Source organism: Callospermophilus lateralis, chromosome 6 (assembly GCF_048772815.1).
Source record: "Callospermophilus lateralis isolate mCalLat2 chromosome 6, mCalLat2.hap1, whole genome shotgun sequence".
Taxonomy (NCBI): domain Eukaryota; kingdom Metazoa; phylum Chordata; class Mammalia; order Rodentia; family Sciuridae; genus Callospermophilus; species Callospermophilus lateralis.
This window is the reverse complement of record NC_135310.1, coordinates 126628655-126652222: the sequence shown is the minus strand read 5'-3', so window position 1 is coordinate 126652222 and position 23568 is coordinate 126628655. Positions and strand designations below refer to the sequence as shown.

The 23568-nt window shown below is 43.4% G+C and overlaps 3 protein-coding genes and 1 non-coding gene across 13 annotated transcripts in view; 3 read left to right on the top strand and 1 right to left on the bottom strand.

Annotated features, from left to right (window-relative positions):
* Positions 1-23568, bottom strand: part of Ppp1r10 (protein phosphatase 1 regulatory subunit 10) — a 41660-nt gene that overhangs the window by 16911 nt on the left and 1181 nt on the right. For both annotated transcript variants that reach the window (XM_076859028.1, XM_076859026.1), the window contains exon 2: positions 2872-2937. The gene's annotated coding sequence lies outside the window, so the exon portion shown is untranslated. The remainder of the gene's footprint in view (positions 1-2871; positions 2938-23568) is intronic.
* On the top strand, positions 419-6905 carry Mrps18b (mitochondrial ribosomal protein S18B). The gene is made up of 7 exons (XM_076859040.1): positions 419-556; positions 1659-1767; positions 1865-1962; positions 2096-2164; positions 4041-4107; positions 5559-5618; positions 6364-6905. Exons 1-7 carry the CDS (start codon positions 479-481, stop codon positions 6657-6659), a joined length of 777 nt encoding a protein of 258 aa, XP_076715155.1. The 5' UTR covers positions 419-478; the 3' UTR covers positions 6660-6905.
* On the top strand, positions 7424-23529 carry Atat1 (alpha tubulin acetyltransferase 1). Of its 9 annotated transcripts, none has more exons than XM_076859030.1 (13): positions 7424-7535; positions 7998-8058; positions 8174-8265; positions 8388-8448; positions 8572-8685; positions 9459-9560; positions 17135-17180; positions 17293-17361; positions 18957-19028; positions 19233-19476; positions 22599-22678; positions 22767-22809; positions 23143-23529. In XM_076859030.1, the coding sequence occupies exons 1-13, from the start codon at positions 7429-7431 to the stop codon at positions 23315-23317; spliced, it is 1266 nt and encodes a 421-aa protein (XP_076715145.1). In that variant the 5' UTR covers positions 7424-7428; the 3' UTR covers positions 23318-23529. The 9 variants fall into 9 exon arrangements, with proteins under 9 accessions (XP_076715145.1, XP_076715144.1, XP_076715149.1 ...); XM_076859029.1 differs by having other exon boundaries at positions 22566-22678; XM_076859032.1 differs by lacking the exon at positions 7424-7535 and adding an exon at positions 7578-7683 and having other exon boundaries at positions 22566-22678.
* Positions 21502-21574, top strand: Trnaa-agc (transfer RNA alanine (anticodon AGC)). The gene has a single exon. It is a non-coding gene; the product is annotated as a tRNA-Ala (tRNA).

The window sequence follows — 23568 nt, the reverse complement described above, 5'->3', positions numbered from 1 at the left end:
GCTATCCTTCCTTCGCCGACGGGCAGCCCCTTCCCTCTAGTACTCTCTTCCGCCTCCTTCCTGTCCCCCAGTCTCGTACGCGTGACCAGGGAGCCTAGCACCACCCTTTCCTCTGCTTCTACCACTTCCGCCTTGGACAACATTTCTCACCCCGGGTTGGTAGAAACGAAGGTGCGCATGCGCAATGAAAGAATCCTGGTCAAAATCGACTTTAAAATTATTTAAAAGGCAAAGTCTAAGTATGGAATCTAATAGTTTTAATGATTGGTCCAGGAAAAAAATCTTTTTGAAGCCTAATTCGATTGTGACGCAGTTGAAATCAGCGTCTCTAACAAGCCCTCCTCTTACGCTTCCGTCCTGACGCAAACGCGCGCGGTTGCCTTCCGCACTGCGGGATCGCCCTTTGCCCTATCCGCGTCAGTTGTCTGGAGCATGCGCAGTTTCCTTCTCAGGCATTCTACGTTGGGCGTACGTCAAAATGGCGGCCGCCGTACTGAACACGTTTGGGAGGCGGTTTCCTATCTTTTCCACTTTCCGAAATGCCAGAGGTGTTCAGGTAACTCCTCAGAGGATATTATGTACAACCCCAATTTAGTTATGCCTTCTCTAGGTGGAAGCTGCACTTCCGAGAAGCCACGGGGGGAGACCCACGTCTCTGCTGTGTAGGCAACACTTGAATTCCGGCACCTCCACCCCTTGCCCGGTATTGCCCGAATCCAGGGTTAAAACCTCGGGTCAGCTGACATTCTGTTCCCAAATACTATACTTCAGCAATATAACCAGGTGGTGGGATTCACCCTTGGTCGTGTACAATTAGGTATTAACTACGTAAGTAGTGTCTAAATCTGTGATGCTCTAGAGTGTCCTCTGATTGAGGGATTGTAATTTCCACCAGCCCGGCTATCTCCCAGTAAAGCCAGGATACATTCTCACGACATAGGGACCAGATTTTCAGCTCTTTATCTTAATAATTCAGTTTCTTAGCAAAGCATGCATTCGACCTTAGTTTTGTCCTTGGGATTGAGGTTTCCCTTCAGCCTCACGTACTTACCACCCTGGAGGTTCTTGATAGGGCAGGGCAGTTTCTTGGTGGGACAAGGTGAGAAGCAAGGCTTACCCCGCTGCCACTCCCTAGAGTGGGACTGAGGAATGTTGACAGGACACCACTGAATTAATAGCAGGCCTGGTAGCTTTAAAGCTGGCGTTAGGACTCCAAGTTTGTTTTTGCCCTATGGAATGTTGAACTTCAACATTTTATAAAACTGGGAACTCTGTCTTGCTGTGAGATTGAGTTGAAGACTCAACTTATCCTGTGCATCCCCTTACCACCACACATCTAACTTCCAAAAGACTGGATATACTCCTTTTTTCTCCCATTAGACCCAACTAATTCCCCAGAAGCACAAAGACTTTTTATGTGCCATATTCTAAAATTGTTTTCTTGAATAAGATTGTTTCCTCCTATTTAGCCTCTCAGGATCCAGTTAGAGATAGGGAGAGTAATTGTTGATTTATGTCAGTTTAATCTCAACAAAATATTTCCTTTCATATATATGTTCCTTTTAAATTACATTAACAGGCATTTGTCCTCTTCCCAAAGTATGATAAAACAGGTGAGTCTTTTTCTTGAACTCATTTTTTCATCCCTCCCTTTATAGGTTACCCTCCAGACTGTTTGCACCAGCGCCCCCCCTGAAAAAGATTCATTGCCCTCAGTTCCCATTTCCCCTTATGAGAATGAACCCTGGAAATATCTGGACTCAGAAGGTATCCTTAAATGGGGAAAGAGTGGGTCAGGTGGTGCCTGAAGTAAATAGAGACACCCCTACACCCTCACTAAGGAATAACTTCTCTTTCATTTCAGAATACCAGAACCGCTATGGTAATCGCCCAGTCTGGGCCGACTACCGCCGCAACCACAAAGGTGGTATCCCACCCCAGCAAACTCGAAAGACCTGCATTGTGAGTTTCTGAGGGCGGTACCTAGGTGGGATGTGGTGTGAGGGTGGGGGCCATAGGGACCATCGAAGCAGCCCCTTTTTTTTTTTGACAAGGCTGTGAACATCCTCCAACTACCAGTTTCTTCTCTCTACAGCGTAAGAATAAAATTGCTGGGAATCCTTGTCCCATCTGCCGGGATCACAATTTGTATATCGACTTTAGGGTAAGGAGAATATTTGGACTCTCTTTGTAATGCTAAAGACATTACTATAGGTACACCACACTTCTTCATATTCTGGCACCCCTGCAGTATATGTTGCAGTGACTTTTGCAATATAAAATCATCCCTCTACAGTTTTTTACCTCTATTATGAATTGGACTAAGAAGGTTTATTCCATGTCCATGAAATTTACAGTATAAATTGGCAGGCAAGAAAAAATAACCTTTTCTAAAACTTACTTTTATATCAGGGATTGAATCTAGTTGCACTTAACCATTGAAACACATCCCCTACCCTTTTTATTTTGTGACAGGGTCTTGCTTTGTTGCTTAGGGCCTTGGTAAATTGCTGAGACTGACCTCAAATTTCCAGTCCTCCTGCCATAGCCTCCTGATTTGATGGGATTATAGGTGTGTGCGCCACCACACCTTATAGAAAGGCTTATTTCTTTTTTTTTTTTTTTTTTTTTAAGAGAGAGTGAGAGAAGGAGAGAGAGAGAGAATTTTAATATTTATTTTTTAGTTATCGGCAGACACAACATCTTTGTTTTGTATGTGGTGCTGAGGATCGAACCCGGGCCACACGCATGCCAGGCTAGCGCACTACTGCTTGAGCCACATCCCCAGCCCAAAGGCTTATTTCTAATAGGAGAACCATGCCCCAAACTTCTTTATATCTACTACAATTATTGATGACTATATTCACTTACCTTTTTCCTGTGGTTTTCTTTATTTTGTGGTCATGTCAATGTTTAGTGGCATTCTGAGTCCTGGGGCTGGAAGACAGAGATATGAAGAAATGTAAAGAGTCTAGTAGACTATTTTTATTCAGAAAGTCTTCAACACTGAGCAGGACAGGACTTGCTCCTTCAAGAATTTGAAAATATTTTAAGGAAAAAAAAAAAAAGAAAGAAGGAAAATATTTTAAGAAAGATAACAGGAAAATGCTTTTCTGAGTTTGTAATGAAGATCTTAGAGCCTAAGATGTATGACTGGTTATCAGGGGAGTTGGAGGGCATTTGTGTATCAGTCAGCAAATGGGGGAGTCCAGCTACTCTAGTGACCCTTATGACACAGGTTATAGGGCAGTCCCATAATACCTTGCCAGTTTCAATCATATACAATAGTTTATAAAAAGAGGCATAAATAATTATATAACCAAGACTGAGATTATAGACGGTTCTGCCTACCTGCCATTCCCCAGATTACCTGATTTTTCCTTAAGAATCTAATTTCCTGTAATTGATTTGCTAGTTGTGAGTCATCCTGTGTAATTAAAACATAAATTGGGGCTGGGGTTTTGGCTCAGTGATAGAGCACTTGCCTAATATGTGTGAAGCACTGGGTTCAATCCTTAGTACCACATGAAAAAAAAAAAAAAAAACTAAAAGTGTTGTGTCCATCTACAACTAAAAGAAAAAAAATTAAATAAAAAAACAAATTGTTCTTTGTATGTATGTTATATTCAGTTAGATTGTTGTTATATCTCTTAGTCATTTGTATATACTTATTACAGCAGCATTTTCTGGGTGATTTCTGGGACTTCCAATGAGTCTCCCCAAGTTTTTGCTTGAAGACTACCTTTAGCAGTTAACTCCTGTAGCTAGGCATGGTGGCCTATAATCCCATAGTAATAACAACAAAACAATAATGTCAAAAATAGAAGTTTGACTTCTGTATCAACCCAGTGACAATATAGGATGTGCATGTGAAACGGTTGAAAGACCAATGAATGGATGAGGCTAAAACTGGGATATGGAAGAGGATACCATCCAGAGAGACAGAAAAGGGTCAAGGGCATTGGTATGGGTGTTTAAGGATTATGTTCTTTAGTCTTCCCTCTCGTCTTCTCATTTGTTTCTACCATTCTCCCCCACAGAATGTGAAGCTGTTGGAACAGTTTGTCTGTGCCCACACGGGTATCATCTTCCATGCTCCATATACAGGTTAGCCTGTCATCTCTACAACTACCAGAATAGTTTTTCCTTGGGACACTTCTTGTTCATGCAGTTAGATGAGGTATTTGTTTGACATACATAGTATGCTTTTGGAAATGTTGGCTTAATGTGAATATAAGGTGCTAAAACAATTAATTACATGTGGGCAAAATACAGGTTAGGACCTCTGTGAGCAGACTTTATAAATGTGGTTCTTAAAAATTGTTGGGGGCCGGGCTGGGGTTGTAGCTCAGTGGTAGAACAATTGCCTAGCATGCATGAGGCATTGGGTTCCATCCTGGACACCACATAAAAATAAATAAAATAAAGGTTAAAAAAAGGCGGGGGCGGCTGGGGTCATGATTCAGTGGTAGAGCACTTGCCTAGCATGTGTGAGGCACTGGGTTCAATCCCCAGTACCAAACAAAAAGTAAATGTTTGTGGTGTCACATGCCTCCCATCTCAGAGACTCAAGTTTGAGGCTAATCTCAGCAACACCCTCAGCAATATAGTGAGACCCTGTTTCAAGATGAAAATAAAAAAAGAGATGTTGCTCAGTGGTAAAACACCCTTGGGTTCAATCCCCACTCCCTAAATAAATAAATAAAAGGTGATTATTTCCTTTATGTAATGTCTCTTCCCAGAAGACTTTTCTCACCACTTGACTGTCACGTAAGTTCTTTTATACCATTGACAAATTAGATTTTCCAGATTTAAAATTGTAAGGTTAACAATTTAGGATTATATCTGTTCTCTGACTACAGTTACAGACCAGATTTGGCCCACTACCATGTCCATTTATTTTCTATTATCTACAGTATGAAATCCTGTTTGCTCCCTAGCAACAGTGGCAGAATTGAGTAGCTGAGATGATGACCACAGGATTTGCAGAGCCTAAGATATTTACTGTGTGGTCCTATATCCCCCCCCCCAAAAAAAAAAAAAATTTGCCAATTCCTGCTTTCAAGCAAGATAAATTTGCAAAGAATAATCTGAACCCACCATTATTGGGGTGTGGCACCATGACCAGTGTTCAGTTTTCCACAGAGGTTTTTATTGCTGTAGAAAGCTAAAGAGACAATTATTGCCACTCTCAAATGATCTTCCCCAGATCTGAAACCACTTCTTGCCTATTGACTCTGAGGATTTTCCAACTCAACCTTTTAACCACAGTTGTACATTGAATTATGTACTGTTCTGTGTCTTGCAGCCTTTATCATTAAATGGCTTCCCTGTGGTGTCTCGGTATCTTAATTTACTAGCCCAGCTCTCAGAGGGGTAGGATTCTTCCCATTAGGCATATGGGGAAACTGAGGCCCAAAGAAGGATTAGGAGAGTGGAGTCATCAGGCAAAACCATATCCTCCAAATCCAGAGTGCTCTATCACCATATAGAAGCAATATGTTCTTTTAGTTACTGTGTCTTATAGAATGAATACCAGGTTATTTTTCTTTTCATAGGAGTCTGTATGAAGCAGCATAAGAAGTTGACCCAGGCCATCCAGAAAGCCAGAGATCACGGTGAGTGTTAAAAGGGGAACAAGGCAGGGCTGGGGTTGTGGCTCAGCAGTAGAGCTCACCTAGCATGTGCGAGACCCTGGGTTCAAACCGCAGCATCACATAAAAATAAATAAAATAAAGGTATTGTGTCCAACTACAACTGAAAAATAAATATTAAAAAAAAAAAGGCAGAGGGAAGGTAATTTAGGCTTAGGGGGTGCTTGTAAGTGTTCCCGCCTCTCCAGGAAGGGAGTATTCAACACGTTCTTCTCAAGAGAGAGTCTTATCCCTTACTCTTATCCCTTGTCGGCTCTGCGGAATCTCTTAACCTTGTCATTTCCCTGTTCCCTTGTCCTTCATCTTTCCTTTCCCTTCCCTCTTATTGTTCAGTTGCTGGTCCTAATACCAGAACAAGACCATAGGATGATCTTTGTTTTTGCAATGCTGGGGATTGAACTCAGGGCTTTGCACAAATTAGGCAAGAACTCTACCTATGAGCTATAACCTCAACCCTCATAGGAGGATCTTTGTGTAAATTTCTGGCCATGGACTACATAGTGCTTTTGCCCAAAGTACTCCTCCCCTAAAGTGGATGCAGCTGGTGTGGGGAAGTCTGCATAGCTTTGGAGTCAAATGCCCAGGCAGTATGTCATCCCTCAGTTGCCACCTTGGCCAGCTAATTTTGTGCAATATACAACATGTATAAATGTACCCAGTGACTAACAAGTTCCTCCCTAATTTTCTTTCTATTTTTTAAATCCCTTAGGTCTCCTCAGTTACCACATTCCTCAGGTTGAACCCCGGGACCTTGACTTCAGTACATCTCATGGAGCTGTGACTTCTACACCACCAGCTCCTACCCTAGTTTCAGGTGACCCTTGGTACCCATGGTACACCTGGAAACAGCCACCAGAAAGAGAACTGTCCCGCCTTCGCCGGCTCTATCAGGGCAATCTCCTAGAAGAAAGTGGCCCCCCACCTGAATCAATGCCTGGGGTGCCCCTGAAACCACCAACTGAAGCCTCCTCCACTGAGCAGACCAGCCCCCATAGCATTCCATAGGATTTACAAACTGAGGAGGGAACCTGAGAGATTAGAAGCTAGTGCCTAGGATTATGTGATGGTATGTTACCCTGTTTTGTGACCAGTGGCAGACCCAGGAGTTTTTGAAGGGGAGAAACCCATCTGAGGGTGAGGAAGGGCAGTACAGACTGAATGGGAAACCCCAGCCCCTATATATGGGTTCAACTGTTGTGTTTTCAAACTTCTGCCAACTCAGTTTTTCCACAATAAAGCTTTCTCTCTGTCTCTGTCTTGCTTTGTGCTGGGTTTGGGATGAATGCCATTGGGGGCAGGTTGGTCAAGTGGCTTTTATTTTTTATAAGAAATAGACTGCTGCTGTAGAAAGGGAAGTGGTCAAGTTTAGCTTGGCTCCATTGGGACCAGAAATGGCAGGGATAGGCATTCCAGCCATGCTTCTAGGATGGGCTTTGTGCCCCCCTCTCCTCACACATGGTGTTAACATCATTCCCAGCTGTTTACTAAGCGGGTTAAGGGGGGGTTGAGAGTGACCAGTTAAGCCAAGGACTAACTCGTTACCATGGCACCGCGAGGGTTGGGGAGTGGCGTTGCTAAGGGGACAGCTGGTGTAAGTGAAAAACGCCTATATCCAGGAAGGCTGCCAGGACTTGGGGAGAGGGTGGGCCGACCCTGCCAGGGGACGGGTTCGGGCCCCACCCAGCGGCTACTGGAAATGGAAGACCCTGAGGGCGGTGCGGCAAAGGGCGGAAGTGACGTTGTAAGGGGCGGGTCCGACCGCGCACAATGGGCCATGGAGTTCCCGTTCGATGTGGACGCGCTGCTCCCGGAGCGGATCACGGTGCTGGACCAGCACCTGCGGCCTCCGGCCCGCCGACCCGGAACCACAACGCCGGCCCGGTGACATTTGAAACCCGCCCTATGGCCCTTCTTTCCCGGTTCCTCTCCACCTGGTCCAGGAACCACGCCCCCTTCTTACTTACTAGTGGCCACTCCTTTTGATGTCCGGGCCCATCCTTTGGGTGACCTTTGACTCGCAACCTAATGGGTTAGATTAGCACTTGGATCTGTGAACTTCACCCCTTGGCCCAATGTAGCCCCTGTCAAAGGCTGTGGTAGACCCGCCCTTCCTGCTTTCCCTTAGTTACCTGAAGGGAGGAGAGAGTATCACCTTGAAAGGTGTGACAAAAGTTTGTTTCCAGAGGGGTTGGGTTGGAAACCAGATTGAAAGACACCCAGGCAAACGCAGCGATCCCTAAGTATTGAATCTGGGTTGGAATTGTGGTCCAGGTTCCCAATAGTGACTGCTCAGGACCCTCTAATTCAGTGAGTATCTGACTCTTTTGTCTCCTCTCTCTGTAGTGTTGATCTGCAGCAGCAAATTATGACCATTGTAGATGAATTGGGCAAGGCATCTGCCAAGGTACTGGGGAGGCTTTTGATGGAATAAAGAGTAGACCTCAGTGGGGATGGTGACAAGGGAGGCCTGGGTCCCTTAAAAGGGACTTGTAGAAACTGTGTCTTCATTTTTTTGGCAGGCCCAGAATCTTCCTGCTCCTATTACTAGTGCATCAAGGATGCAGAGTAATCGCCATGTTATTTATGTGCTCAAAGACACATCAGCCCGACCGTGAGTGTCAAATTCTCCTACATTCTATACTTAATTCCTTCCTGCCTCAACCCTCCCCACTTCTTTGACTCTACCACTTCCAGACAGCTGCTGGCTTGTTCATTATTTTCCTCATCCTACAGGGCTGGGAAAGGAGCCATTATTGGTTTTCTCAAAGTTGGATATAAGAAGCTCTTTGTACTGGTGAGTGTTATTGGAAACAGAGGATTTGTATGCCTTGTTTCCAGAGAACAAAAGCGCTGGTGGTTGCATGGGCAGCAAAGATGGCTGGATCTTAAAAGATATTTATTGTTCTTTACTTTGCAGGATGATCGTGAGGCTCACAATGAGGTAGAACCACTCTGCATCCTGGACTTCTACATTCACGAGTCAGTGCAACGTCATGGCCATGGACGAGAACTCTTCCAGCATATGTTGCAGGTATCATTCTGTGTGTGTGTGTGTGTGTGTGTGTGTGTGTGTATGTGTTCATGTGTGGTACTGGGGACTGAACCCAGATGCGCTTTATCACTGGGTCACACATTCCCATATCTTTTTTTTTTTTTTTTTTTTACTTGAGACAGGGTCTCGCTAAGTTGCTTAGGGCCTTGCTAAATTGGTGAGGCTGCTTTGAACTTATGATTCTCCTGCTTCAGCCTTCCAAGTCTCTGGGATTAAAGGCTGCACCACAGCACCCAGTATCACTTTCTTTCTTTCTTTCTTTTTTTTTAAAGAGAGAGAGAGAGAGAATATTTTTAATATTTATTTTTTAATTTTTGGCGGACACAACATCTTTGTTTGTATGTGGTGCTGAGGATCGAACCCAGGCTGCACGCATGCCAGGTGAGCGCGCTACCGCTTGAGCCACATCCCCAGCCCCAGTATCACTTTCTTTACCACTCATCCAAAATAGAGATCAAGGGCCAGGGATGTGGCTCAAGCGGTAGCGCGCTAGCCTGGCATGCGTGCAGCCTGGGTTCGATCCTCAGCACCACATACAAACAAAGATGTTGTGTCCGCCGAAAACTAAAAAATAAATATTAAAAAAAAAAATATATAGATCAACTGTTCCTTTGCCCTGAGCCCTTCCAGAGGCCTTGCTGCTCTCCTTCACTGCAGTGATCCCATATCCTATTCCCTTATAAATCTCCTAAGTTCCTGTTGGCTTGTTCTGCCCTTACACTCTCCTACCCTGAGTCTCCTATTCTCTGCAGAAGGAGCGAGTTGAACCACACCAACTGGCCATTGACCGACCTTCACAGAAGCTGTTGAAGTTCCTGAATAAGCACTACAACCTGGAGACTACTGTACCACAGGTTAGAGGTTTAGACTATAGATCCCTACTGAACAATTCCATTGTACTTATTATTTGGGGCAGAGAAGTGGCACTTCTAAGAGCTCCTTGTTCCCCATCATATAGAACTCATTTTATACAGCTTAACTCTTTCTTTTGCTATCATTGCTCATCCTGCAGTCATTTCATCCTCATGTATTTTTGATTATCGGGATTGTTTCCTAAACCTCAGTTTCACTCCCAGCACAGCTCACTTCCACCTCCTTGGTTTCACACTGGCTAATTAAAATTTCAATTAAGGTTTAGCAAAGGTCCAGAATGATATATATTTTCTGTCCTCAGGGAGCTTTGGTCAAACAAAGGAAAGGTGATCTTGTCTATAATAAGTTGTTGAAATAAGTTAATAATGGTATCCATTCATTCAGCAAGTATTTATTTATAAGTATTATATTTACTTGACACTGCTGTGGGCAGTAGGAATATTCTACTCAGTGAAACAGACAAAAGTCCTTGTGGGGCCCTTATGGGGCTTATATTCTACTTAGGGAGACAGATAAACATAAATAAGTAAAATCTATACTGTGATTAATAGTAAGTGCTCTGAAAAATGAAGGCAAATAAGACTTGGGAGTGCCATGGAGAGGGGCTGTAGGAGATTACAGGTTCCAATGGGATAATTAGAGAAGACCTCAATGAGAAGTTATTGTTTGAGCAAAAACTTAAATACAATGGGTTTCTGAAGGGTCAACATTCCAATACAGACAGAACGGCCAGCACAAAGACCATGAGTTGGGAATGTGCCTGAAAGAACAACATGGTGCTAGGCGTGGTGGTGCACGCCTGTAATCTCGGTGGCTTGGGAGGTTGAGACAAGATAATCTTGAGTTCAAAGTCAGCCTCAGCAACAGTGAGGCACTGAGGAACTCAGTGAGATTCTGTCTCTAAATAAAATACAAAATAGGGCTGGCAATGTGGCTTGCAATGTGCCCCTGAATTCAATCCCCAGTACTCCTCCATGCCCGCAAAAAAAAAAAAGCATGAGTAAGGGCAAATATGGTAGGAGATGAGATCTGAGAGATAATGGAGAAGGAAGGATATTTAGGGACTTATGAGTTACTGCAGATACTTTGATATTTACTCCAAGTGAAAAATAAAAGCATTTTGGCTGTGATTTTTTTTTTTTTTTTTTTTTTAACAATGTCACCTTGGTTGTTACAGGCAGTAGAGGAGCAAGGGTAGAAGCAAGTAGACAAGGATTATTGTTAGGAAAGTAAGAATCTTGATGAAAAATGGTAGTGGTTTAGACCAAGGTGGCAGCATTAGAGATGGTAAGGAGTGGTCAAAGTTTAGATATTTTGAAGGTAAAGCAAGTAAGATTTCCTGATAGACTGGATGCAGAGAAAATGGGGCATTGAGGTAGATTCCAAAGCCTGAGCAGTTGGAAAAATTATGTTGCATTAATGAGATGATAGGTAGATCATCTCTGGGGGAAATACTAGGGGTTTATTTATTTATTTATAGTTGTAGATGGATAGTACGCCTTTATTTGTTTAGTTTTTTTATGCAGTGCTAAGGATATAATCCAGTGCCTCACACATGCTAATTGAGCCTCTGCCACTGAGCTACAGCCCCAGCCCTAAGAGTTTATTTTTAATATGTTAGTTGGAGATGTCTGTGATATGTCATGTTGAGCAAACAGTTGGATACTTCCTTGGAGATGCCCTAGGGAAGAGGTTTGGGGAAGATAGTTTTCAGCATATATATAGTATTTAAAGCAATGAAACAGGATGAAACCACTAAAGAGAGAGTAAATGGATCAAGGATATGAAAGCTCTTGGGTGCTCTTTAAGAAATTAGGGAGAAACTAGAAGTTAGAAACCCGGTGTGGTGGTGCACGCTTATAATCCCAGGAACTCAGGAGGATCACAGGTTCAAGGCCAGTCTGAGCAACTTAGAGAAAACTTGTCTCAAAAAATGAAAAGGACTTGGCATATAGCTCAGTGGTAGAATGCTTGCCTACATGGATGAGGCCCTAACCTCCAGTAAAACACACACACACAGACACACACACATACACACACACACACACACACACACACACACACGTAGGAGAGTAAGGATCAGAAGAAAGAACTAGCAGATGTAACCAAGAAACTAGTGAAGGAGATGAAAGCTTAAAAGTGGGATAACCTGGAAGGTTGATGAAGAGTGTTTCCAAAAGGAAGAAAAGGTTTTCTGAGTAAAATGCTGATGATCATTGGGCTAAGAAGAGGTCTGAGAAGTGATTGCTGGATTTAGCTGCCTTTGATCACTAGTGATACTGATGAGCTATTTAGTGCAGTGGTAGGTAAAGGTTTAGATGGACAGGGTTTGGAGACAGAGAAACTAGGAACTTGAGACAGCAAGAATAGGCCACTCTTAAATGCTACTTTAAGACCTGGGGATGTAGGTCAGTGGTGAGTGTTCGCCTAGAATGTGCAAGACCCTGGCTCAATGCAAATATAAATCGTGCCACTTTAAGGAGAAAAGTAGAGCAAATAGCTAGAGGAGGAAGTGGATCACAAGAGCGTTGATTCTTTTCAGATGGAAGAACTAACAGTATAAGAATGATTCAGTATAGAGAAAATTTGATGGTGACACGAAAGTGGGAGGAATTGCTGAAGGTAGTGTTGGTGAGTGGGCAAAAGGCTAACTTGGGATTTGTTTAACAAGTTAGCCTTGAATAGGAGTGTGGATCATTCATCCAAGATAATATAAAATTGATAGACATGAGTAGAGACAAAGCATAAGGACACTGATAGTGAGTGCTATATTGGAGTAGAAGTTGAGTAAAGAAAAGCTTAATATGAGCTTTTTTTTTTTTTTCCTGGTACTGAGGCTGAATCCAGAGGTGCTTAACTAGTGAGATACATCCCCCAGCTCTTTTTATTTTATTTTTTTATTTTGAAGCAGGGTTTCACTAAGTGGCTTAGAGCCTCAGGAACTTGCTGAGGCTGGCTTTGAACTTGTTATCCTCCTGCCTCAGCTTCCCAAGTCTCTGGGTTTATAGGTGTTAAGCTTAATCTTAAAAGGCAAATGTTTGTCAGGTTAGAAAAGGAAACAGGTTAAAGTGCATTCTATATAGAAGAACCAGCATGAGCAAAGGCAGAGAGGTATTAAACCACCTTGCAAGACAGTGCAAGCATTGTGGTGTGGTTGGAGTGGTAGGTGTGTGCTTGCTGGGGAGAGGATAAGGTTGAGTTGGTAAACACAACAGCAAGGTCAAGACAAGAGATAGACAGGGTATACTTAGAAACTCCTCCTGCAGCGCTGGGGATATAGCTCAGTTTGTAGAGTGCTTGCCTTGAATGTACTAGGCTCTGGGTTCAATCCCTAGCACCAAAAGAAGAAAGAAGAAAGAAAGAAATTCCTCCTACAAGTGCATTTCTCCATTAAGAGGGAGTAAAGAGCAGTGGAAAGGCACAGTATTTAACATCAAACACCTTAATCAGTTAACATGTAAGACCAAAGCAGTTGTAGAATATAAATAATAATAATTAACAATGCATGAGCTCTATGTGAAAGCTTCCTGCATCATCCCAGTGGAACCTTTTATATCTCTTTGAGGTAGGTGCTCTGATTCTATTTTCCCTTTTTTTTTTTTTCAGGAGGGTATCCTTGGATTGAACTCAGGGGCACTCAACCACTAAGCCACATCCCCAGCATTATTTTGTATTTTATTTAGAGACAGGGTCTCACTGAGTTGCTTAGCACCTCATCATTGCTGAGGCTGGCTTTGAACTCACAATCTTCCTGCCTTAGCCTCTGAGCTGCTGGGATTACAGGCATGCACCACCAGGCCTGGTTCCGTTTTCATTTATACAAATCAGTGACTTGACCAAGTTCATACGGTTAATAAGTGGGAGAGGCCCAAATTTGAATCTATATTCTTTTTTTTGAGAGAGGGTCTTGCTATGTTGCCTAGGGTTGTTCTAAACTCCAAGGCTACCGCCTGAGCAGCTGGGACTATAAGTATGTACCACTTAGCCTAGCTCCTCCTTAGGCCACTATTTTGTTTTGTTTTTTTCTTTATGTGGTACTAGTGATTGAACCCAGGGTCTTGCACATATTAGGCAACTGTTCTACCACTGAACTACATTATTATTATTATTATTATTTTTAATTTTGAGACAGGGTCTTACTAAGTTGTCCAGACTGGCCTTGAACTCGTGATTCTCCTACCTCAGCCTCTCAAGCACCTGGCATTACAGGTGTGTGCCACCACACCTAGCTCATAGTTCACTCTTAATCTCTGTACTGTATTCCTGGCTAAAACACCATAGCTAAAATCAGAAGTCTCAAGGTTAGGCCTTCCAATTTAGCTGTGTGATATTGAGTAAACCATGTCTCCATCCACCCCCCCACCCCCCACCCCCCGCCCTCCCCGCTTTTCTCTACTAATCACAATACTCAATCGTGATTCAAGGCTAAGTGTAGTGGCCTGTGCCATAATCCTAGTACTCAGAGGTTGAGGCAGGAAGATCACAAGTTCAAGGGCAGCTTGGGCAACTTAGCAAGACCGTATCTCAAAATAAAAATGAAAAGGACTGTGGATGTAATAGCTCAATGGTAAAGTGCCTGTGAGTTCAATCCCCACTAACCCCCTAAACAAATTGAAACTAAAAATATTTAAAAGGAACTAGGGGTTAACTCACTCAGTGGTAGACATTTGCCTAGTATACACAAGGCTCCAAGTTCAATCCCAGTATGCTCAAAAAAGAAAAAAAACAGTGATTCCAAGTACTGTTATGAAGGCCAAATTGAATGTGATAGTAAATAACTCTGAAATAAACAGCTACTGGTTGTCATATGGGCACATGTCTTGCCTTAACTAGCTCTACCCATTTGAACTCTGCTGAATTCTTAATGTTTCTTAAGTGTTTGTGTACTTAGTTTTGTGCACTGTAACTCCATTAACCTTGATCCTGGTAACTTAAAAGCTGATTCTGGGTTTTTTTTTGTTTGATTTAGTTTGGTTTGGTTTGGTACCTGATATTGAACTCAGGGGGACTTAACCACTGAGCCACATCCCCAGCCCTTTTATATTATACTTTATTTAGACACAGAGTCTCTCTAAGTTGCTTTAGGGCCTCACTAAGTTGCTGAGGCTGGCTTTGAACTCTCGATCCTCCTGCCTCAGCCTCCCTAACCCCTGGGATTACAGGAATGCACCACTATGCCTGGCTTTTGTTTTGTTTTTGAGATAAATTTTACCATTTTAACCATTTTAAAGTATAGGGTTGTTTTTGTTTTTAATAATGACAGTATTGGGGAATTATATCTACCGTCTATTTCCAGAACATTTCCATCCCTCAAAAAGAGACACTAGGCCAGGTGCAGTGGCACATAACTGTAAACCCAGGTACTGAGAGAAGACTGAGGCAGGAGGATCATAAGTTCAAGGCCAGCCTGAGCAACTCAGAAATCTGTCTCAAAAATTTTTTAATAAATCAATAAAAAGGACTGGGGAAGTTATCTCAGAGATTGTCGCCAAGCACAGCAAGCCCAATGAGTTCAATTTCCAACAACACAAAAATAAATATATTCTTTCTTTTTATTTGAAAAGAAAGAATCCCCATCTTATTAAGCAGATACCCCTATTCCCCTTCCTTCTGCCCTTGGCAACAACTAATCTATTGCTGTTGGGATTTGCTTGTTTTGGATATTTCATATACAGAGAATCACATAATCATGATATGGCCTTTTCTTGTGTCTGGCTTCTTTCACTTAGCATAATGTTTTCAGAGTTCACCCATGTTGTAGCATGTAGCAGTACTTCATTCCTTCATATGGCTGAATAACTTTCCATTGTATGGATAATGCCACACATTTTGTTTTTATTGTTTTGTTTTGCAGTGCTGAGGATTGAGCCCAAGACCTCACACATGTAAGACAAAACATTTTGCCACTGATCTACCTCCCCAGCCCTTTTTTTCAATATATATTTTTTTAGTTGTTGATGGACCTTTATTTTATTTAAATTTTTTTCTTAGTTGTAGTTGGAAACAATACTTTTATTTTATTTACTGATTTTTATGTGGTGCTGAGCATCGAACCCAGCACCTTGCATGTGTGAGGCGCGCGTTCTACCACTGAGCCACAACCCCAGCCCCTATTTTATTTTTATGTGGTGTTAAGAATCAAACCCAGTGCCTCACATATGTTAGGCAAGCACTCTGCCACTGACCTGAGAAAGGGTCTTACTAAGTTGTCCAGGCTGGCCTCAAACTTGTGATTCTTTTGGCTCAGCCTTTTGAGTATCTGGGACTATAGGTATGTGCTACCATACCCGGCAATGTACCACATTTTTTTTTAATATTTATTTTTTGGTTGTAGTTGGACACAATACCTTTATTTTATTTATTCATTTTTATGCGGAGCTGAGGATTGAACCCAGGGCCTCACACATGCTAGGTGAGTGCTCTACCGCTGAGCCACAACCCCAGCCCCTGTACCACATTTTGTTTATTGTATTTATCAAGTGTTAGATGTATGACTACCTTTATTTTTTGTCTTTGAATAATATTGCTGTGAACATTCATGCGCAAGATTTTGTTTGCACATATTTTTAGTCTTCTTTAATTGCTGTGACATATAGTAATTAACTTTTAAGAACTGACAAGCTGTTTTTCCACAGTGGCAGTATCATCTTTATCATCTTTATTGCATCCCCAAGCAATGTAGGAGTGTTCCAATTTGTCCACATTCTTGTCAGCTTTTGTTATTTTTCTTTTTGTTGTTGTTGTTTTTTTAATTGTAGATGGAGACAACATCTTTATTTATTTATTATGTGGTGTTAAGGATCGAACCCACTCCCTAGACAAGCACTCTACCACTGAGCCTCAGCCCCAGCCCCCTGTTGTTTTCTTTAAATAGCAGCCTTTCTGGTGGGTGTGAAGTGTGGTATCTTTTTGTGGGCTGCTTGGGGGGGTTTATTTATTTATTTATTTATTTATTTTTGGTGGTAGTAGAAATTGAACTGTGGGCCTTTTGCATGTTAGGCAAGTATTCTACCACTGAGCCACCATCCCTAGCCCTTTATTTTTTGAGACAGGGTCTCACTACGTTCTAGGCTGGCCTTGAGTTTGTGATCCTCCTACTTCAGCCTTCTGAGAAGCTGGAATTACAGGCATGTCACCAAGCCTGGCCTCTGTGGTTTTGATTTTTATTTCTCTAATGACTACTGATGTTAAACACTTATTTATTTATTCTTGAGCAATTTTTTTTGTGGGGGGGGGTACTGAGGATTGAATCCAGGAATGCTTAACTGCTGAGAGCCATAGCCAAGTAGGAATGATGCATGACATTTTGGTTTGAAAGGTGACCCTGCTCAGGGAATAGGGCGGCTGTAGTTTGGTTTTATCTTTGTCTTCACTGGCACTGGGATGAAGATAGGAATTCTGGCAATGATGCTTAATCTTTTCTTGTGGGTCTAGGTTTTTGGTCTGTTACTAAGGATAAGAAATCTGGCTTTTGTTCTTCTATGGTTTTTCTGGTACAGGCTCTGTAATGTGCTCAGTGGCTGAATGGACAAATATACTTTGCTTCATCTTCTAGGTGAACAACTTTGTGATCTTTGAAGGCTTCTTTGCCCATCAGCATCGTAAGTTTTCTCATCTTTGTGTTGTCATGTAGTTGGGACGACGGAAGGAAAGAGGTGGGCTCTTGGTCCCACTGGCCCCCACTTAGGGGCACCACCACTTCCTTCCTCACAGGGCCCCCTGCTCCCTCTCCGAGGGCAACTCGACATTCTCGTGCTGCTGCAGCTGATCCCACGCCTGCTGGTAAAGCCTGCATCAAATGTGTGGAACTGTAGCACAGTGATGGCTAGTTATTCTAGAAGTCCCAGGAGGACAGTGTTTTCCATGGGCAATTTTTGAAAATTCTGAAGTAATCCATGTCTCCAGCACTCATTCTGTTTTCCTTTCCTTTGTCCTCATGGGAGTTCAGTGCATTTTATATTTGATAGGTTTTTTTTTTTTTTTTTTTTTTTTTTTTTTTTTGATGCTAGGGATTGAAACCAGGGCTTTGTGAATGCTAAGCGTGAGCTCTACATGGACCACATACCCAGCACCATACTTGACAAGATTCATAACTAAGCAAGCCCATTCAGAGCCTGTTTGACAATTGAGATGAGTGGAGCCAACTGCTAGGTCAAATTCATCAAAATAGGCCAGGGTTATATTCCTTTGTTAACCCCTCACACTTCTATAGGCCAGGGGAAGGACAGGCAAGTGCAGCCATTTCCAAATGTAGAAGAGTAATATGAATGGTCCAAAGTTTAAACATTAGTTTTAGAAGGCAATGTCAAGAATTTATGGCATTTCCAGCTAAATAATGAAATAGACCTGGAGAAACCATAACTACAGTGCTGACCAGTTTTCCTGTCCCATCCTCATATACATACACATAGCCTATCAGTCTGAGCCCCATTCTTCCTCTCCCTCAGCATATCCTCAAGGAGAACAGTGTAGCTTTCGCTAGCTGTGCAGTACTTGCTAGTATAGACAGACGGGTCTTCTTCCTGGACTGACCTTATGGCTAGCTCCTGCCTTGCTGTATGATCAGGAAAGGAAAGAATGGCCACCCAAAGAATAGTCTGTTGCCCATTATTAGCATCAGCCTGCATCAAACACTGATATGAGTGACTGGTGTTGGTTTACAAGGCTTCCTCATTGCAGGGAGGGTGAGAATGAATATCTCCAGAAGAGGGCGCTGTGGATAAAGCTTAAGTGGCTGTGTCTGCTAGTCTTGGAGAATCTCTTAAGCAGGAAGGGAGAGCTTTGGCCACTATTTCCGCTTCTACTTACTGATAGCTCCTTTTGGGTGCCTACATTTTCTCTTCATCTTTTTTTTTTTAAACCTAATAAAACTTCAATCTCTCCACATCTTTTTGCACAGGAAGGGGAGGTCTTGTCCCACCCCCTCTTCCTTGACCTCTCCAGAGCAATTCCCAATTAACCAAGGGCTTTGTCCATCTCATCTAGAGGAACCTAGGGTCCTCGCTGGCCCAGCTGGGACCATTCCACTGCCCCAGAACCCCAAGGGGGCCTGACAGCACCCATGGACAGTAAGAGCTTGCCTCCTCTTGGCCACCCTTTTCCCGCATCTCCCAGGCCCCCAGTCTCCCCTTGGGTTTTCTCCCTTAATTCTGTGTTTGGCCTACTCCTTCTGGCTCTCCCCAAAAGTGCTCCAGCATTCCCCCCCAAATTCCCTTTGGTGTGCTGGCTTTGCCATAGCACGGCTTCTGCGATGGCATTCTCAGGAGGAACTGTTGTATTAGGGAGTAGAGGTGTGGGGTTGTGGGGGTAGTGGTGGGGAGGAGGGTACAAAGTATATTTACTAATTCTTCCCTTACCTTTGTCCCCTCCACCACCAGCTCCAGCAAGGAAGCTGCCACCCAAGAGAGCAGAGGGAGATATTAAGCCATATTCCTCTAGTGACCGAGAATGTAAGAGGGGTTTGATAGGGTGTGGCTGGGCCTGGGGAGCTTAATGTGTAGGAAAAAGGGTGCTCAGGACCCAGGGGAAGGATGGTGATCTCTATGGCTCTGATTTTTTTTTTTTAACCTAATCTTTACTAATCTAATTACTAATCTTTTTAACCTAATCTTGACTCTTCTCTTTTTTGTTTGTTTTTCCCTTATCTCCTCCAGTTCTGAAGGTAGCTGTGGAGCCTCCTTGGCCTCTAAACAGGGCCCCTCGTCGCGCCACACCTCCAGCTCACCCACCACCCCGCTCCAGCAGCTTAGGAAACTCGCCAGAACGGGGCCCTCTCCGCCCCTTTGTGCCAGAGCAGGAACTACTACGTTCCCTGCGCCTCTGCCCACCCCATCCTACTGCTCGTCTTCTGCTGGCCACCGACCCTGGGGGCAGCCCAGCACAGCGTCGCCGCACCAGGTAATAGAACTTGGAGAGTTCTTGGTATGTGAAAGAGGAGCTTAGAAATGGCAAAGGATAATTTGAATCTGTTAGAGATGTGGATTAGGGTGTCCCAAAACCTATGGGTAGATAGAGGAGTCCCAAAACCTTTGAAGAAACATATTGAAAAATATTTGTGGAAGTGATCTGGAAAAAAGTTTGAGAGAAAGAACCTAGGGACCCTAGTTTTAATGTGAGAGTTAATGTGAGAAGGGTGGGAAGAATTTTAAGCCCTAGTTTTAATGTGAGAAGGGTAGGAAGAATTCAGAAATCCATTGGGTTGGGGGAAATCTTGGTTTAACACTTGCTAGAGATGAGCAGTATCACTTAACACATTTTATGAACCCCTGGGTCCCCAGGGTCAATGCCTTGTGTGCCAAGAACCCTTCCCAGCAAGCAGGTAGTAGGTATCTCCTTTATTTCTCTCATTAGCTTTCTTTTCACTTCTGACTTCTGTTTTTCTCTCTCCCCCATTTTTCCTTTCCCTTCTTCCTGTCCATAACATCTCTCCATAGCTCCCTTCCCCGCTCTGATGAGAGTCGATACTGACAGTCACCCCTTTCCCACCCCCACCCCCCCCCCAGGAGACCTGGGGTAGGCAGAGATTACTTTCCCTGAGAACCTCAGATTCACTCTTCCATTGCATCCTCCAGGACCCAGTGGAACCTGACAGAGCCCATGGGATTCCCTCTTCCCCTTTCTTAGACAACTGGGTTGTCAGGGTCCCAAAAGGCATACTACTTGTAGCTTTTCTTACTACAGAAGGCACCCCTGCTCTCCCAACTTGGCCTGAACATCCCCAGACAGCCAGACCCTTGAGTGGGTGGCTCATACTAATTAATTGAACTTTTTGTGTGTGTGGTGTTGGGGATTGAACCCAGGGCCTCACACATGCTAGGCAAGTACTCTACCAACTGAGCTGTATCCCCAGTTCATACTGATTACTTAGAGAAGCACACTCTTGCTTGCCATCAGACTTTAGACTACCATGGAAGGTCCAAGAGCCTCCTCTACCAGGGAAAACTGTTTAAGGAGTCCTGTCCATGGAATAATCCCATATTTCTTCCCCAGGGTCCACTGGTGGTTCTAATACTGTTTATGCTGCCTGCCACACTTGCCCTTTCAGCCTGTTCATTCTAGCCAGTGTTCAAGCTTGGCTTCAGAGCAGTCCAATTAGATAGGACAGGGACTCACCGGCTCCCCAATGGGGTTCAACTCAATGTTGCCAAACTCTTAATTTCCATGTTTTGTGTATGTATCAGGGAACCCCCAAACTGATGTTGCTTTGGGGTCTCTAAAGAAGATTCATTGATGCCACTGCTTCCTTCAGATCCAGATTTTGTTTCTGGGCAGTAGATCCCAGCAAGCACCCCGGGATCACTTTTAGTCATGTTTTGAAGATAAGTCTGGGTCTCAAGGATTTGTTTGATCCTGGAATCCCCTCTCCCATCTGTCCCTCCCTGGTAGCTATGCTGATAAACCTCTGTTTTGTGAGATTGTCTTGAAATGAGATGGAGGACCACTCTTCCACTGGCCTTCCTCTCTTCTTCCCTCTTAGCAAGACCCTCCTTCCCTGCTCCATGCATGGGGTACAGCTAGATCCTTCCCCTTTCCACCCTCTGAATGTGTCGTAGATCAGATACTTCTACTGTGTTCCCTCAAAGCCTTGGGAGCAGGATCTCCCTCTCTCCCCACTCACTCCTCCCTTTTCTTCTCCCTCTGTGTGGTCTGAATAAAGCTGAATTCCTCTGTGTTTTCTAAATTGACCTTTTCAATGAAAAAAAAAAAAACTACATAAGAAACAATTCAAGGTGTCAGCCTCATTTTTGTGTCACCCCTTATTTTTCTGGGGTTTCAAGACCTCTGTCCCTTTCATCCTCTTCACCTCTGAGATTGGCAGATCTTCCTCCAAGAAGTATCAGAGCTCCCCTTCTAGGATCTGGCATCTGTCCCTATGCATCTTCTTTGCTGATTTTTCTCCTTCCAAGCTTGTTTTCCCAGGCTGGGGATGTACCTCAGTTGGTAGAGTGCTTGCCTAGCATGCACAAGGCCCTGGGATCAATCCCCAGCATCACCAAAACAAAACAAAAAACCTAAGCTGTTTTTCCTCATGGAGTCATTAGATACCCCTGTATGGGCTTCTATATCCACTCCCTGTTCCCTCCAGGTCTCCCCAGTGACTTCTGCCCTTGACTTTGGCCAGCCCTTGCTGAGATGTCAAGATTTATCAATATCTTGGGATCCACTAATTACCTACCAACTGTTGTCTGGACTCTTACCATGCTGCGATTTCCTCAAAACCTGTGACCCACTAATTCCTTGAATTTCTTTCAAGTCAAGCTGTTACCTCCATTTAGAGTTCAAGAGAGTCTGTTATCCTGTTCCAAAGCTTCCTTCCTTTTCCTCCTAAATTTGGCCTTGTCACTCCCTATTTCCCTTTAATCTGAGGTGTCTTATATTTAAGGTAACCATATTTTTCAAGCCAAACATCAGGGTATGTGGTCCAGCAAATTATTTTTTGCTTATATATGAGCCTGCTCTTTTTTTTTTTTTTAATATTTTATTTTATTTTTTTTTTATTTTTTATTTTTTTAAATTTATTTTTTAGTATTCCACGGACACAACATCTCTGTTTGTATGTGGTGCTGAGGATCGAACCCGGGCCGCACGCATGGCAGGCGAGCGCGCTACCGCTTGAGCCACATCCCCAGCCCTAAATATTTTATTTTTATATGGTGCTGAGGATTGAACCCAATGCCTAATACATGCCAGGCGAGCGCACTACCACTTGAGCCACATCACCAGCCCCTGTGAGCCTGCTCTTATGACATGATTTGGGTCACTTTAGCCATACATTTCACACATAATATCAACTAGAAAGAAAATAGCAACAACTCAGGATTGATCCAGAAAACTGGGATGTAAAATGAGCTCCCTCCTCCTCTGGAGCACATCTAAGATTAAAACCCCTTAGGAATGATAATTAACCCCCTTCTCTTTGTTCTTGTGTTGTTCCTCTTATTCCTCTCCTCTGATCCCTTCATACTCACTCATCTTTCATCCTGTAGCCTGTTCCCCATCATCTCCCATTTCTTCTACAGGGGGACTCCCCCAGGGCTGGTAGCCCAAAGCTGCTGCTACAGCCGCCATGGGGGGCCTAATACCTCATCTCCCAATACAGGTAAGTATTTGTTAACTTCTATCCTCAAAGTAGGCCACATCCACTATCTGCCTCAGCCTTCCCATGCACATGCCTGATATTTTCACAGGCAAACAAGAATTGAAGTACGCAGAACAGGAAACAGAGATTAGGTGAGGTGTAAACCCCTCCCCTAACAGTTTCCACCATTTTCTGAAGATTTTTACTCAGCTATTTCCTTTTCCTAAATTTAGCTTCTTTGAACTGGACATCAGCTCCTCCCACAAATCCTTCTTACTAACATCCTACAAGCCTGTTTCCTCAAAGGTTCGACTCTGTTGCTTCCCTTTAGTTTCTGAGGAGTTTTAAGTTGGATATAGTTTTAATGGGTTCCATGTGTCCTCCTCTACATCAACATCTGCCACCTATGAGCCTTTAAAGAATCTATATTTGTAATTCCCACTTAAGTGCCTCTATAACGCACTCTCCATCTCCTCACTCACCAGGTCTGCCAGTGAGGAGCAGGTCTTGTCACAGGATGGGTCTGGGGAGGAACCCACACACACAGTTCCTCAACAGGCCCAAGCTCCACCATCCCAGTCCTGGACAGTGGGTGGGGACATGTTCAACGCCAGGTTCATTCGAAACCTGCAGGAACGTCGCAGCACCAGGCCTTGGTGACCACAGCCCTTTTTCACACTTTCAAAGTCAGTATTATTTCTTCCTCATTACAGGAGACAGCCAAAGCCCAGCCCTCCTAATGGATGTTTTCATTCATTCATTCATTCATTCAACAGGCTTTCCTATCAGCTCCAGATCATTTGTATCTTATTTTTAACCAAAGTAATAAAAGTATTTATTTTTATAAATAAAAAAGCTATTAAAAAACTTGATCGTCATTATTTCTCTTAATCCAGAAAATTAAGATCCAA

Coding starts and splice junctions, on each gene's coding strand:
- Atat1 (XM_076859029.1), top strand. CDS start 7,429: ATGGAGTTCCCGTTCGATGTGGACGCGCTGCTCCCGGAGCGGATCACG. Junction 8,059..8,173: donor TGGGCAAGGCATCTGCCAAG/GTACTGGGGAGG, acceptor TTTTTTTGGCAG/GCCCAGAATCTTCCTGCTCC. Junction 8,449..8,571: donor ATAAGAAGCTCTTTGTACTG/GTGAGTGTTATT, acceptor TTTACTTTGCAG/GATGATCGTGAGGCTCACAA.
- Mrps18b (XM_076859040.1), top strand. CDS start 479: ATGGCGGCCGCCGTACTGAACACGTTTGGGAGGCGGTTTCCTATCTTT. Junction 1,768..1,864: donor GAAATATCTGGACTCAGAAG/GTATCCTTAAAT, acceptor CTTTCATTTCAG/AATACCAGAACCGCTATGGT. Junction 2,165..4,040: donor ATTTGTATATCGACTTTAGG/GTAAGGAGAATA, acceptor TCTCCCCCACAG/AATGTGAAGCTGTTGGAACA.